Genomic DNA, 13763 nt, shown 5'->3' with positions numbered 1-13763 from the left:
TCGTGTAAAAAAACGTAAGTGATTGCTAGGGAAATATGTTCAAGGGTTCTATCCATCCAACCTCTTTTCTATTACGTTCCAAAAATATGTCTTTCAAACGTAAAATTGCGTAAAAAATTAACGCAAAGTTCGTTCGCGTTTGAATGCGGCCAGCTAAGGGACTATTTGAAAACGTAATTCTTCCACAATTTTTTCCTCTAAATGTTTTCACATAACCAGGAATTTTCAAATTACCTCCCTTTTACCGGGGATATCCAATCATTAGCGTCGTATAATGATGATGCGTAAAAGATCCAACTACGCATTCTTCCTCCAGTTTTCCGAACTATGCTTTCGCCCACGTCTCACCTAGAATGGAGTTCACTCTCGTCGGAATATCTGTGAACATTATCAATTATACATTCAATTTCCACCAATTTATCTTCCACCAAATTTAACTAGTCAGTAGTTAAATATCATAATCAATAATTATTCTGATTTTCATTTATCGTCAATTGATAAAACTTAAAAGGCATGTAAAGCTGAGCTCAGGTACGTCTCTTATAAATAAGATCTTCTAATTATTATTCATATTAATAAATGGGTTTTCACGAGTTATTTGTGATTGAAACTTATGTTTTCATTAATTATGAAGTTCAAAAGGTCTATCAAGACCCTTCATTTGAGGATAAATATTGCAAGTAATATAGGTTGTTGACCAAATAGATTTATTGCGTCGGGCACCATATGAAAGAAATGAAATTTAATTTAGGAATTAATATTTGATTAAACTAAATCATTTCGACTTCGTGTTTCCTACAAACTGCTGTGTTTTAAAGGATTTCGATGTATTCCAATGGAAAACACTGCTGTAAATATAATATTGAGCAGGACATTGCATTAATAATTTGAAAACAGAAAACCGATTTCTCTGAAGTATCAAGGTGGCTTAGAATTTGCTTTCATTCTGCTTATTCAAACGCTAAGGAATTTTCCTTTGAAATGGTGAAGGAAGCATAGGCCGTGATACTGTGCAAATTCTGCTTACGGTTAGGGGCCCTAACTCGGGGCTGTACGAGGCGGAAAAGGTGGTCAAATTTCATTTTGCTTTCAACTGCACCGAGGGTTGTGCATGGTAGGAGTTAAATCTCAACAAATATGTGAGCACTTAAGATTCCAATGGCGATGGGACATCCTTTGGGGTTCACATTAAGTTTTCTTCAGTTAGTTTCAATTCACAATGCATCGGTCTCTCAAGATGTTCCAACGAGATAAAACTCTATTCGAAGTGAGACGAGGGCGAAATTATAGTTTTGCTAAGTGAGGTAAAAATTCGTAGTTAGATCTTTAGGTCGTCATAACTGTGACATATGTGATTACATTTCTTCAGTACAAGGGGCATGTTGTAGTTTGAAAATAAATACTGCCAATCATGAGGTCGTGGGTTCAAGTCCTGCCTATACAGGTTGTCCATATTCAGGGTATGGATTTTCGAGTACGTTTGATTTATTACTTATTTAAAAAACTAGGTAAAGTATAACTAATAACTTCAGGCTTTACTTTGTGAAATCTCTCCATATTGGAAGTAAGGAAATAAAACTTTGTAAGGTTTACTGTTATTTAATTATGGGCACGACCCGGGTTTCGCAACTTGGTTACATCGTCAGGTGACTGATCTTGCATGCATCATACATTTATACACAAAGTACACAAGTGATAGTGAGGAAATGTCACTTGTGTACTTTGTGTATAAAAATATGATGCATGCAAGATCAGTCACCTGACGATGTAACCAAGTTACGAAACCCGGGTTGTGCCAGTAATAAAATAGCAGTGAACCTTACAAAGTTTTATTTCCTTACTTCCAACTAGGTAAATGCCAATATCGAGTTTTTTCGGTGGTATGGTATATTTTAAAAACGTCCGGTTTGTATTAGACTAATACGAGGACAAAGTTATGGAATGCGGACTTTTTCAAGTAATATCTGAGGTGGCCGCATTCAAACACCAACGAGCTTTGCGTGAATTTTTCCGCCACTGTACATAATTGGCAAACAAACGACTATTCGTCAAACGTGATAATTTTCCTTCCGATTGGCTAGCTTCAATGGCCCCAGAATGATTTCCACATCACCCTGACTTCTAAGGGCCGATTTTATAATTTCTGGTTAAAATTTTGCAGAGCATGAAAACTAGAGTCAACTCATCCTTGCGTTGGAGATCATTAGTTTAACGAAACGTTATTTTGCACTACTTTTACTTACTGTAACTTATTTACATTCTCCAGCTAAGGTTTTAGCTGTACCATGTTCCGGTTAAGGCTAACCAGACATTATAAAACCGGCCCTAAGTCTCCACACTAATTCATAATTTATCCTAACTCGGTGGCCATTCATCTTTCAAGGTACAACGTAAAATAACTTATCATATTACGTTCTCGCGAAATAGTTTATTTAGCAAGAAAATATCTTAGAAATAGAAATGGCACCATCTCTCAGAATGTACCCTAACCTTAACCGGAGACTGCACTGAGCATGACTTGAAGTCACTACGTAAAATATATGGCCGAATTTCATATAATAATTTGTAATAATTAATAGTAATTTATTTACTCCTACATTTTGATTTTACAGCTGAATACAAGATAATAAAGAGAAGGAGTATAAGGTGGTCTCCAAGGTCATAGGGCCAGAATTGAGCCACCATCAAATAACAAAAATGTATACCAATAAAAGAAAATAATAATGCAGTGTTTTATACATACAACATCAAAGTTAATGTTCAATTATTTCTTGTGAGAAAAGCCAGTCTTTGGCAAGTCTTAGCATTTTATTTGGTGATTTACTTTTTTTTTTATTTTAGCAGGCAGTAAATGAAATAACTTTGGCCCCATGTAAAGAAAACAACGTTAATATAAAGTTAACCCTTTGTCTATTTGTTATCACACATCACTGGCGTAGCCAGGAATATCGTTCGGGAGGGTCCAAAATCAGGGGAGGAAATTTTTGAAAAACAGGGTACTAAATAGTGGCTTTTAAACTAATTTTTAACCCTTTTTATAATCGAAAAACTTCATTTGTTAAAGAAATATTTTTTAAATTCACGATTTTTCAATATTTTGTTTTCTTTTATGAAGGAAAATAATTGTATTTTTATATTTCGGGGGGGTTCCAGACCCCCCGGACCCCTCCCCTGGCTACGCCACTGCTACACATGACCCACTCCCCATATTCCAGTTACATACCTGTTCAGACCCAAGGAACACACGTGCTCCTCCACGTTTTTATTATTATAATCCTTCAAGTTTGAATTATTGTCGTTAAAACCCGCTGCTGCACTTCCTTGTACCTTGTAGTACACGATTCTGCCACTGCTAACAACATGTGTTTTGTTTTGTATTCGTAAAACATGTTGGATAACACAACGGCCAGCAAGATGAGTTTGTGTCGTCAAGTTTTTTCATGAAGCTACGTATTCAGTTGTTTAACACTAATAAATAATGTTTATAAAGATTATATCAATTGAAAATAATGGATGATAATAAAGCATTCTTGATGAGAGTAATTTCTTTGTACTTGCGTCCTGCATGTAAATAATTCTGTAAAATTCCAAGGTGCACATGTGTGTGCCATGCTGTAAAATATTTTTATAATAAATATTTATTACAAATTACACTATGATGTTATTTTTCCCATCCACCCTTATTATGAAATGAGCCTGATACATTAATTAAATAGCTCAGAGACATATAGGTCTGAAGAGGTTAAAACTACCTAAATCTGTAGATTATTTTTATAGCGTTTGTCAACAATGGGAAAGCATTCATTATAGAACCAGCACCACTCCTGCTAGTTTCAATCACTCCATCCGATAGCGATAACTCACTAATGACATGTTTCATTATATAGGGAAAGGTAGGTTAAAATACTCCTGCCAATTGCGGGATTATTGATTGAATTAGGACCAGAGATGTATAAAATTATTTGACGCCATTATTATCCCATCATCAATTGTAATATAAGTGTGCATTACTTGCGTAAATGTGCATCTAATTGTAATGACAAATATTTTTTCAATCGGCCTACAACCCACAGTGACTGAATAGAAAACTCACAATGGAACTACCTCGCAAATGTGCGGGGAAAGCTAACAAACTACAAGTTTCCTTCGATGTTCCCGGAATGCTTTTCGTTTTAACCTCCTCTCGGCATCTTGGTAAGGATAATGATGCCCATAATCATCTCGCGAGAGCCGAGCCAGGTGTGAAGCCAATTGGATTTCCCAGTCTCCCTAATCCCTTCGCATGGTCTAACCTTCCTCGCGATCAAGCGAGGCAAGAGAATCGAAGATTATTCCCTTCGCGGGATATAACCTTGATACGGTTGCCGACCTGCACCGCATTGTGAGATTCGAGACCGTCTCCTCGCTTTCGATCTGCCAACCTTTTGTTGCATCACGTCTTGCGGTGAAATTGCCTTATTTTGACGTACGAGGGCGCGTATTTTTTTCTCCCTCCTTCGCGTCGTAAATAATAAAAAAAAATATGCACCACATTTTCTTTTATCTCCCGCGTTCATTTGGCGCGCGGAAGTCTTGGGATCCGAGCTCGAACAAAAGAGGAGCGCTCGGCGGGACGGCTTGCTCGTGACTCGAGATCTTCCCCGCGAATTCATTGCGCAATGGATGATGGCTTGCTTCGGGGACGTTCGAATGAAAAACTCGGAAGCGGACGAGACGGCATTGGAGGGCATAACACGACTGAACACACCGAAACCAAAACGTGTACTTTGGATATGTTCCCAATAGGGTAGTTTCCTTCATCAAAGAAAATGGAAGGCATTGATTGCGATTCGTTACCCACCATTAGTGTGTTCCAAATATACAAATTGTTTTGTTTTAGAAATCCCAGTTCAGTCGAATGGCAATGGTCATTTTTAACCGCATTTGAAAAAGGCCAGATTGGCGCCCATGCGATTCCACTCCACGTGACGTCACAGGGACCTAGTTTCTATAGGAGTAGATAGGAGTTTTACATCGTCTGAGATTACCAATGCATGCATGAGGCACAGAGCTCAGGGAAACATGTCTTAAAAATCACCTATTAAAACTGGCTAAGATCGGAAAGTTTCCTTTGTTTGATAGAGTATTAATAATCCTTATTTAAGCCAAGCGCTACCTGCTAGCAGGGTACTCTGCTACCTGCTAGCAGCCTGCATCGTATCATCGCTCAAAGCCTCGCCCCAAGGCCACCTCACACGGCGACCAGCGGGAACCAGAATGACGTCACATGGCGTTTTCCCAGCATTCATACTCAGCCGTCGCGCTTTCGCGCGCTTGAAATTTTTCACTTTTCATTCAATTACTAAAAATAGATATCGTCATTCGAAAATCTAAGAGCGTGAAATGCGTACTCCAGGAGTAATAATATTTCGCTTCAGGCAATAAAAAAATAATAGGAAACCACCCTATTTAATCTTACCGTTCCAATCCAAACTATACATTGTGGTATGAGATATATTGTTGCATGCGATTCATTGAGCTATGTACACATACAATGTGCGCTCTGCCTCAATTTAGCGTCGAGAAAACATATTTAATTTTTTAATGACATACTTATTCATTTTAATTTAATAATCATCCCACTCTTACATTAGCGAATTGAATCATTCTATGTATCCATAAATTAGATGGTGTTAACCCCATCCACGCCGGATTTGACGCCGCGACCTTTAGTGTAGCAGACGACGAGTTAGCTCCACCGAGGCCGATAACTTACTTTCTCTCAAAGAAATTCAAAGTAATGTCATAATTACAGGCGTGTAATATACTGATTTATTCGATGAGATTATTGCACAGAAATTAACATAAAATTTCTTTTCACTCCCCAAAAAAAATTGCATTCTTAACCCTTTCTGGATAAAAATGTTTTTACCGATGGAAAAAATGTTTCCTTCCAAATTTCAAGCAAGGGAGTTCATAGAAAGGACACCCACCCATTTTTTTATTTATTTTCTCAAAATTGATTAAAATTTAGGTATGTGCGTGATTCGGTACGTTGGGCATTCCCGTCACAGGTAGGCTCCACCAGAAGGTAGGCAACCCGCCATACAATTGTTATAAAAAAGGAAATAAATGCTTATTAACTGTCTATTTATAATGTTCAGTCTTATTAGCGATAAATTGGAACATCCCAGCTCACATTTTACCTTTCATAATATATCTCAATGTGCAATGCGGAAATCATTAATGACTCAATTGCAATAAAAAATCAGCTGATAATAAAAAATAATATTTTTTTCCAAACAGCAAACAACAATGTATCCATAATAATTTGTCTGATGAATTTAGGTTGTTTAGTGAAATAAATTTGGAGAAAGTTACATATCACAAACAAACACTCATAATAAAATGGATGCACTATGTGCTGTCATCATTTCAGCACATAAAAATGAATGGGGAAGCATTTGGAGAATTGCCGTAGATGTTTGGTATAAATAACTGTAAACCGAGTTATTTTTCATTCAATTTAATGAAACGACTGGAATTCTTATTCAAACACATGTGTACATTGGATTTTGCACACTTTTGAAAAACTTTCTTAAGGAATTCATTTTTTGAAATGCCAGGAAAGTAAAAAACATCTAATAATGCCATGTATAAATGATAGAATTTTGGCATATAACTACACTTTACTCTCAATTACATAAATACGACGACATAATGAAGTATATTTATGATATATTAGACATCAGGTTTCGATCGCGATTTATTTTCTTACATTGCTATCATTCCGTAGAAGCCCAATGGGATGAATTCGTCACGCTCCTATTTTTCCTTTAATTCAAAATGATCTGAAATTTTAGCATGTCACAATTACATATAACATTTTAGCAAGCCAAGAGGAATACGAAATAAATTTTAGAAACATATAAACTTACCTAGGGAAGTCAAAAACTAAAAGAAAAACACACCAAGTAGACGATCTTCAACGCGGTTTGCTTTGTCTTTTTCCTATCGAGGTTTGACTTCTACCTTTCCTCGTTTGGTATCAAAACTCATTACTGTCGGCAGGTAAGAACGTGCCGAATACATCACAAAGGGCAATAATGAAATTACTTACCTGGCTACTTTGACAAAATGATTCCGGAGGTATGTGCCGAATTCGGCACACCTGGCGTTACAGGGATAATGACTTATTCGTGGCATTATGGGCTTATAATGAGTTTTTGTTTACAAATGCTTTGTAGGAGTTAAGCTTGTTTAGCTTTCGGATTTAGATGAGAATATCAAGGAAAAGCTGTCATTTTACCTTTTATTTTCTCCTGTATTTTAAAATTTCACTCTTTTGTAGAATATTGTATGTAATTTAAAATGTCCTGTGTCCATTGAACAATCGAGGAATTTCGACCAGCAGTTACGGAGTTTCTGTCAAATCGAGACAAATCAAATACCAAGGAGAAATTAAACAAAAATTACGGTGATCTAAACATATCCCCAGCATCTTTTAATCTTACTCAAGTTAACGAACCGGGTATGAGCAGAATACATTACCTTTAAATCGATGAATTCGTTTAAAATTATGATTGTATGAGGCTCTCTAAAGGTACCGCACTAAAATATTAAGAGAGCGTAAGATATTCTAAAGAGATTGTGCAAGTAAATAAAAAAACATAAAATTAGTAATGTAACAATCATATCAATTAGCCTGATCTTGCTGACTTTTCTTCTACACTCCTTCTCCCAGTTATTTTCCATCTCCTTGTGCTACACAAGTATTCGCAAGGAAACCTTAACTTACAATAACCCTATCATGCTCGTAAATGTTTTGCTAAGACTTACCCAAGCGTGAAATATAGAACGGTTTACGTTCGCTATGCTCCCTTATAGTCCGTGGTCACGGTGAGCCTTATTTATAGGAAACCTCAGGATACCTTTTTTGGCGACCTCTTGGATAGTTTACAGATAATCATAAGACGCTTTTCGTTTGCTATGAATCTACAAACCGATTCAAATTTTAAAGTTATTTTTGACATATTTTGTGTTTAAACAGTAGAAAAAATGCCTCCCTATCCTTCACTTGGGGAAATTTTTAATTAATAGACATACAATAGCTCATTTGTGCATTGAAAAATTCAATTTTAGGGTTTTGATGCATATAATTTCGAAAAATCGAATTTGATTGTGTCCACGCGTCGATTGGCGTCATCATCAGCGATACAGCCCTTGAAATGCCCTGACACCTTACGCAGCCTCCTTCAATGTTTCCCTCTCCTCCACGTAAATCTTCCTCCTCCCGACCCAAACGTTCTTATCCTATTTCACGTTATCCAGCATCCTTTCCTTGATCTTCTTTTATTTCATCTTCTTTCTGGTATTCCCCCAAGTCTTTTTAAGCAACTCTTTCTCCGCCTAATCTTTTCACGTCTCTTTAACCTCTGACACCTTTTGTTGTTTCCATAGCAAATATAATCATACTTTATGATAATGTACCAACAGTTGAACTGAAATGCTGTTTTTTCGTTTTTTTCCTTTTCAATTATTTTGGGACGAAATTAATCGTGTCAACACACCCGCCGTATTTATAATGACATGATTTCACCTGAAGAAACCTTTTTTGCTTTTTTCCATATATTTTTTCCTATTACGTTTATTGCTAAAGGTTTATAATTTCCCACCCAATTTTTTAAAACATATATTTCAGCTGAAAGCCTTCCATTCTCTCATCATTTCGTATCTTTATGAATTCGATGGCTAGTTCTCATGTGTTTTAATATAAATTCAACTTTGAAATATTTAGCGCAAAATTCTCAATACTATAATAATTATGGAGATTTGATGGCATTGCCAGTATATAAAATACTGCTCATTCTGGGAGGTGGAATGGAACCACCAAGTTATGATTTTCCAGGTCCGATAGTACTTACCTTCAGCCCCTCTGGAACTTGATCTTAGGGCTACTAAGAATTAGAAGTAATAATTTTTCCTAAAAGGCCAGGTTATAGGTATCCCCGTCAGTATCCCTGCTTTTCCAATAAACTTGAAACGTTGAACATTTCTCACTTCCATTTATTTCTATGATTTCTTTGCAATATTTTCATCACGTTTACCGGTAAAGAAGAAACTAACAGTCTAAAATTTACTTAAGAGTCTTGGTCGCAGTGTTCCTTATTGGCGCTTAGAGATCTGTTGTTGTCTATTTGCAGCTCAGCTGTGTGTTATGGTCAATTTTTTACGTCCCTGGTACAAAAGTAAAGGAAATGAAGATCAGAAAGTAATCTCAATAAATCATTATAGTCGATATATTTTCTCTGTGCGTTTTTAATACACCTTATTTTGTATCTATCCGATTTATTGCCCCTCTTAATTTTCACATCTCATTTTCCATGCCGAAAGAAATTACATCCAATTAAATATGTGACCCGCACAGCAATTGCATGTCGACAGTGAAGCCAGCTCAGTATATGATGGACCTGTTGCGGCTCATCCGAAGAGTGGAATGGGTTCTCAACCCCCAAGCGTGATATGTTAGGCTATTCTTCTTGTCTTTTGAATTCTACACGATTTAATCGCGTTAAAAAAGCTTTATATCATTTTTCTATCACCAGAAAATATCGGGTTTACCACGATTAATTGAAAAATTATTCCTATATTCTTTTACATTGCATGTTTTGTCGTTTCAAAGCAAACGCGCTGTACTGCGCAAAGTTCTGCGACGTGTTTTACCTTGTTCTCTTCGGCTATGGTATCACGGGCTTTGCAACCAGTCGGAACCCCGCGACGAGGTTTGCCGTATCCTGAGGGTGCCTCAAAGTAGGTTGTCAACCTGACTACCTCGTCAAATTGACGGGCATGGGTTCTTCTTGTTCCGAGGTTCGCGCGCGGCTCCTTTTCGTATGCAAGCCTTCGTTCACTGCCGTATGTAAGGAAGTGTTTCTTTACTCTCACCGTTTATGAGCATGGCCGTATGGATCAATGAATTATGAATGAGCAATGCAATTATGAGCGATGAATTATGAATCAAAGGAATGAACATTATCTATTTAAGGGTGGACGAAAATATGCTATTATAATCATATGAAACAATTAATCTTTGAACTTAATTAAACGAAAGCTTTGAGCGGGCATCAAAAATGCGATTGCGCAATCTCTCCTATTTTGAAATTAATTGTATCATACAATTATAATCGCACATTCTCGTACAGCGTAGTTATTTAATGTCCATAAAAACATTGAGTGTTAAATGAAATGTCGAAAAGGCTGGATACTCAAGAAAAACCGTTTTCATGGTAACTGTCTCCCTTTGTCCTGAATTACCCTGTATAAAGTTAGCTCGCAAACAATTGAAGGTGTGTGCTTGACTAATTTCTCGTCCAATACTGAGTAACGTGTCGTTTTATTTCCTTGTCTGTGTCCAGATCCACGCATCCTGCGCATCGACTCCCGGCTGGCCCGCAACGGAGGCCGCGACCAGTGTTACCCGTACGGAGGGCCAGAAGCGGGTGTGGAGGGCGAGGAGGAGGACGAGGAGGAGGAGGAGGAGGGTCGCCACTACGACCCCGCGGCTGGCGACGTGGTGGGTGGCGGCGTGGGCGAGGTCGAGTCCATTCTGAACGAGCGCGAGATGAACAGTCTGCACAAGACGGTGCCGGCGCTGCGGCGCCACGACGTGAAGACGTCCACCATCCGGCAGCACTACTACCCCGAGGGCGGGTGGGGGTGGATCGTGTGCGGCTGCGGCTTCCTCGTGCACCTGCTCACCACCGGCCTCCAGTTCTCCTACGGCGTCCTCTATCTCGAGGTGGTCAAGAGGTTCGGGGAGGGAGCTGTCATGGATGCCGGTGAGTTGGTCCTCTCTCAGGATGGTTGGTCACGGGGACAGGATGGTCGGTCACGGGGACAGGATGGTCTCAGGGTGGAGGGTCACTAGGACAGGGTGGTTGGTCACCGAGATAGACTGGTCTCAGGGTGGTTGGTCACCGGGACAGGCCGGTCTTTGGGTGGTTGGTCACCGGGATAGACGGGTCTCAGGGTGGTTGGTCAACGGGACAGGATGGTCTCAGGGTGGTGGGTCACTGGGACAAGCTGGTCTCAGGGTGGTCGGTCACCAGGACAGGCTGGTCTCAGGGTGGTTGGTCACCGGGAAAAGCTGGTTTCTGGGTGGTTGGTTGCCGGGACAGGATGGTCTCAGGGTGGTTGGTCCCCTCGACAGGATGGTCTCAGGGTGGTCGGTCACCGGGACAGGCTGGTCTCAGGGTGGTTGGTCACAGGGTTAGGCTGGTCTCAGAGTGGTTGATCACCGGGATTGTCTGGTCAAAAGCTAAAGGCCTCATGAATTTCTTTCAGGTTAGCTATGAAATGTTTGCCGAGGTTTCGGAAAACGGCTTGTCTTCCATATTAAGGCTTTCGAATGCCGGTATATCACCTTTATCGTACCCTTTGAAAGCATCACTTGTGAAAACCAGAAATGGGCATCCCAATTGCGATCTTTTTTATCTCTGACTCAGTGACCCTTGGCAGATATCAGAAATGGCAAGTAGTTCAGGTAAGAGTCCATTCATAAATGAATGAGTGAAGATGTAAAAATTATTTATATGAGCCTGAGAGTGCCGAGCTCAGCGATATCCAGCAGAAAGCCTTTTGCTGTATATTAATAACCTTAGAGCCTTATCAAATACTTGAATTCGCCACTATCTCTGTGAAACGCTTTACAGTGATAGTAATGGAAGAATCGTCAGCCGAAACTGGATTAGAAATTGATCTTTGAACTCAATAGTAATTCACAAAAAATAGCCCAAATGCTTTTCACTCTTAAGCTGAAAATCGAAAGGTTATTAGACAGCTTGGCTGTAAGTTTCTTCACTGCAGGTTTACCTTGAGGCCGTAATGAGGTAGAATCACTATCTAGAAGCATATTATTGCACTGATAAAGTTTATTGGGCATGTGTGTGATAATATGCTTCTGCAGCCTGTTTAACTGCTACTTCTCTTAGATTTGAGTGTTATATACAAATGGCACACTCAATGATAAGGAGAAGAGCGTTATTCAGGGAAGTCACGCAGGCATTTTTTTAAGGAGTTTTTTTTATTTACAGCGATTAAAACGGGCCTTCTTCCCAGATTATCGAATAGCTGTGAAGTAACTGATGAATATGAAAGGAGAAAATTGCCGAAATTAACTCCACATAATCCATAATTGCCAATGACATGAAAATTGACTGTGGAGAATTGAATTTAAAACTTTGATGATTGCTCTGGATTTCAAGCGGAGTATTTACATTCAATTAAATACTTGGTTCCAATCGTTTTAACTATTTTTTTTCTTTTAAATTAGGGTCTAGTTGAAATGGAAAAAGAACGTAAATAGTGCCAATTATTTCCATGAATGGTATTTGTCTTTAATCAGCTAGTTTGGATTATAATGGGTTTTCAATCAAATACTGTGATAATGACCGTCGAGGACTCTGTTTTTCGCTTCGTACAGCACCTATCACTCGCAGGTCAGTTAAAGCAAGCCGCACCGAAAGAGATATATTCACTTCTGCTGGATATGGAAATTTAATTACATTCCCGCAATGTTTTCAGACATCCCATTCGCCCGCCTTCCAATTAATGACTTTCCTCTTCGGGTCGTCAGTAAAAACGAGTCCGTATTATTTCAAATTAATTTTCGCATTTGCTGAACACAGAGATGACCGTGATGTCTTCACCGAGAAAGGCCTGCGAGTGTCAACTAGAGGACTGAAAGACTTCTTTTAAGCGAAATATTATCTGAGTGAGAGATAGGAAAATAAAATTCCCTTTGCAGGTGCCAAGCTTATCTTTTTTAACAGCGACCATATATTAAATACTGTTACATCATTATCAGTACACTATTGATTGCAAAAATCGCGCAACAAATCGATCGGCACCATTATTGTTCGATTTTAGATTATCTGGATATCCTATGAAATTAGGACATTTTGAGATATCCAGCTTGTCTTCTTGGTTCCTAATAGCGAGAAGGGCCTGTAGATGAGTAAGATATTCTGTTAGCCTTTATAATCTCCATATTTGATCGCTACCACTCAAATAAAAATAATAGTCATTACTCTTCTCCAAAAAATATAGTATAATATACACTATTACATATGTATAATATACAAATATGCGGGTAGTCTCTCGGAGGTAATTTCAAAATTAAATGACGTGGCTTTATACATATACACTTCATTCATTCACAAGACGCCTTAAGCGCAAACATACATATAAATTCAGAGGTAAGGAAAGAAAGGGGTAGGAACATATAATAGAAAAAGGACGAGGACAACGGTGCTGTGGTAGATGAAAAAAGCCAGAAATCAGAGGGTAAAAATGCGGCCTGACTGGCCTATGTAAAATATACAAGTATGCGGGAAGTCCCTCGGAGGTATTTTCAAAATTAAATGACGTGGCTGTTTCAAAATTATCTTAGCTATTTCTGAGAGTTGGAAGTCATGAGTCCCTCCCCGAGAACATGCTTGACTTTTGTGTACACCCATTAGCTCGATTTGACTTTTTAAATGTAACCAATTCCTTCATAAAGATACAGAATTTTGAAAACCAATGTAACTTTCCAAAATATTCAGCGTGGAACCACTCCTTAAGCCAGAAACCTAAAAGAGTGTTTGAGAGAGATTTCTGATGATTGATTAGGAGATTTTTTTGGGTGGTGCATTGTTTATACTTTCTCATTTTAGTAAAAGTTTCTACTCGGGAGTCATCGTCAGAGCTGAGATGGCTACTAATTTTTTCTATGTAAGTGAAGC

General features: G+C 38.5%; 1 protein-coding gene across 1 annotated transcript in view; it reads left to right on the top strand.

The window, feature by feature from the left end:
- The window catches only part of LOC124171157 (monocarboxylate transporter 12-like), a 639467-nt gene that overhangs the window by 556404 nt on the left and 69300 nt on the right, over positions 1-13763 (top strand). The window contains exon 3 of the mRNA XM_046550295.1: positions 10395-10817. Coding sequence (XP_046406251.1) covers positions 10395-10817 — 423 coding nt within the window. The remainder of the gene's footprint in view (positions 1-10394; positions 10818-13763) is intronic.

The sequence above is a fragment of the Ischnura elegans genome, chromosome X, assembly GCF_921293095.1.
Source record: "Ischnura elegans chromosome X, ioIscEleg1.1, whole genome shotgun sequence".
Lineage (NCBI taxonomy): Eukaryota > Metazoa > Arthropoda > Insecta > Odonata > Coenagrionidae > Ischnura > Ischnura elegans.
Note: the sequence above shows the minus strand (reverse complement) of the source record. Positions and strands in the feature narration are given on the sequence as shown.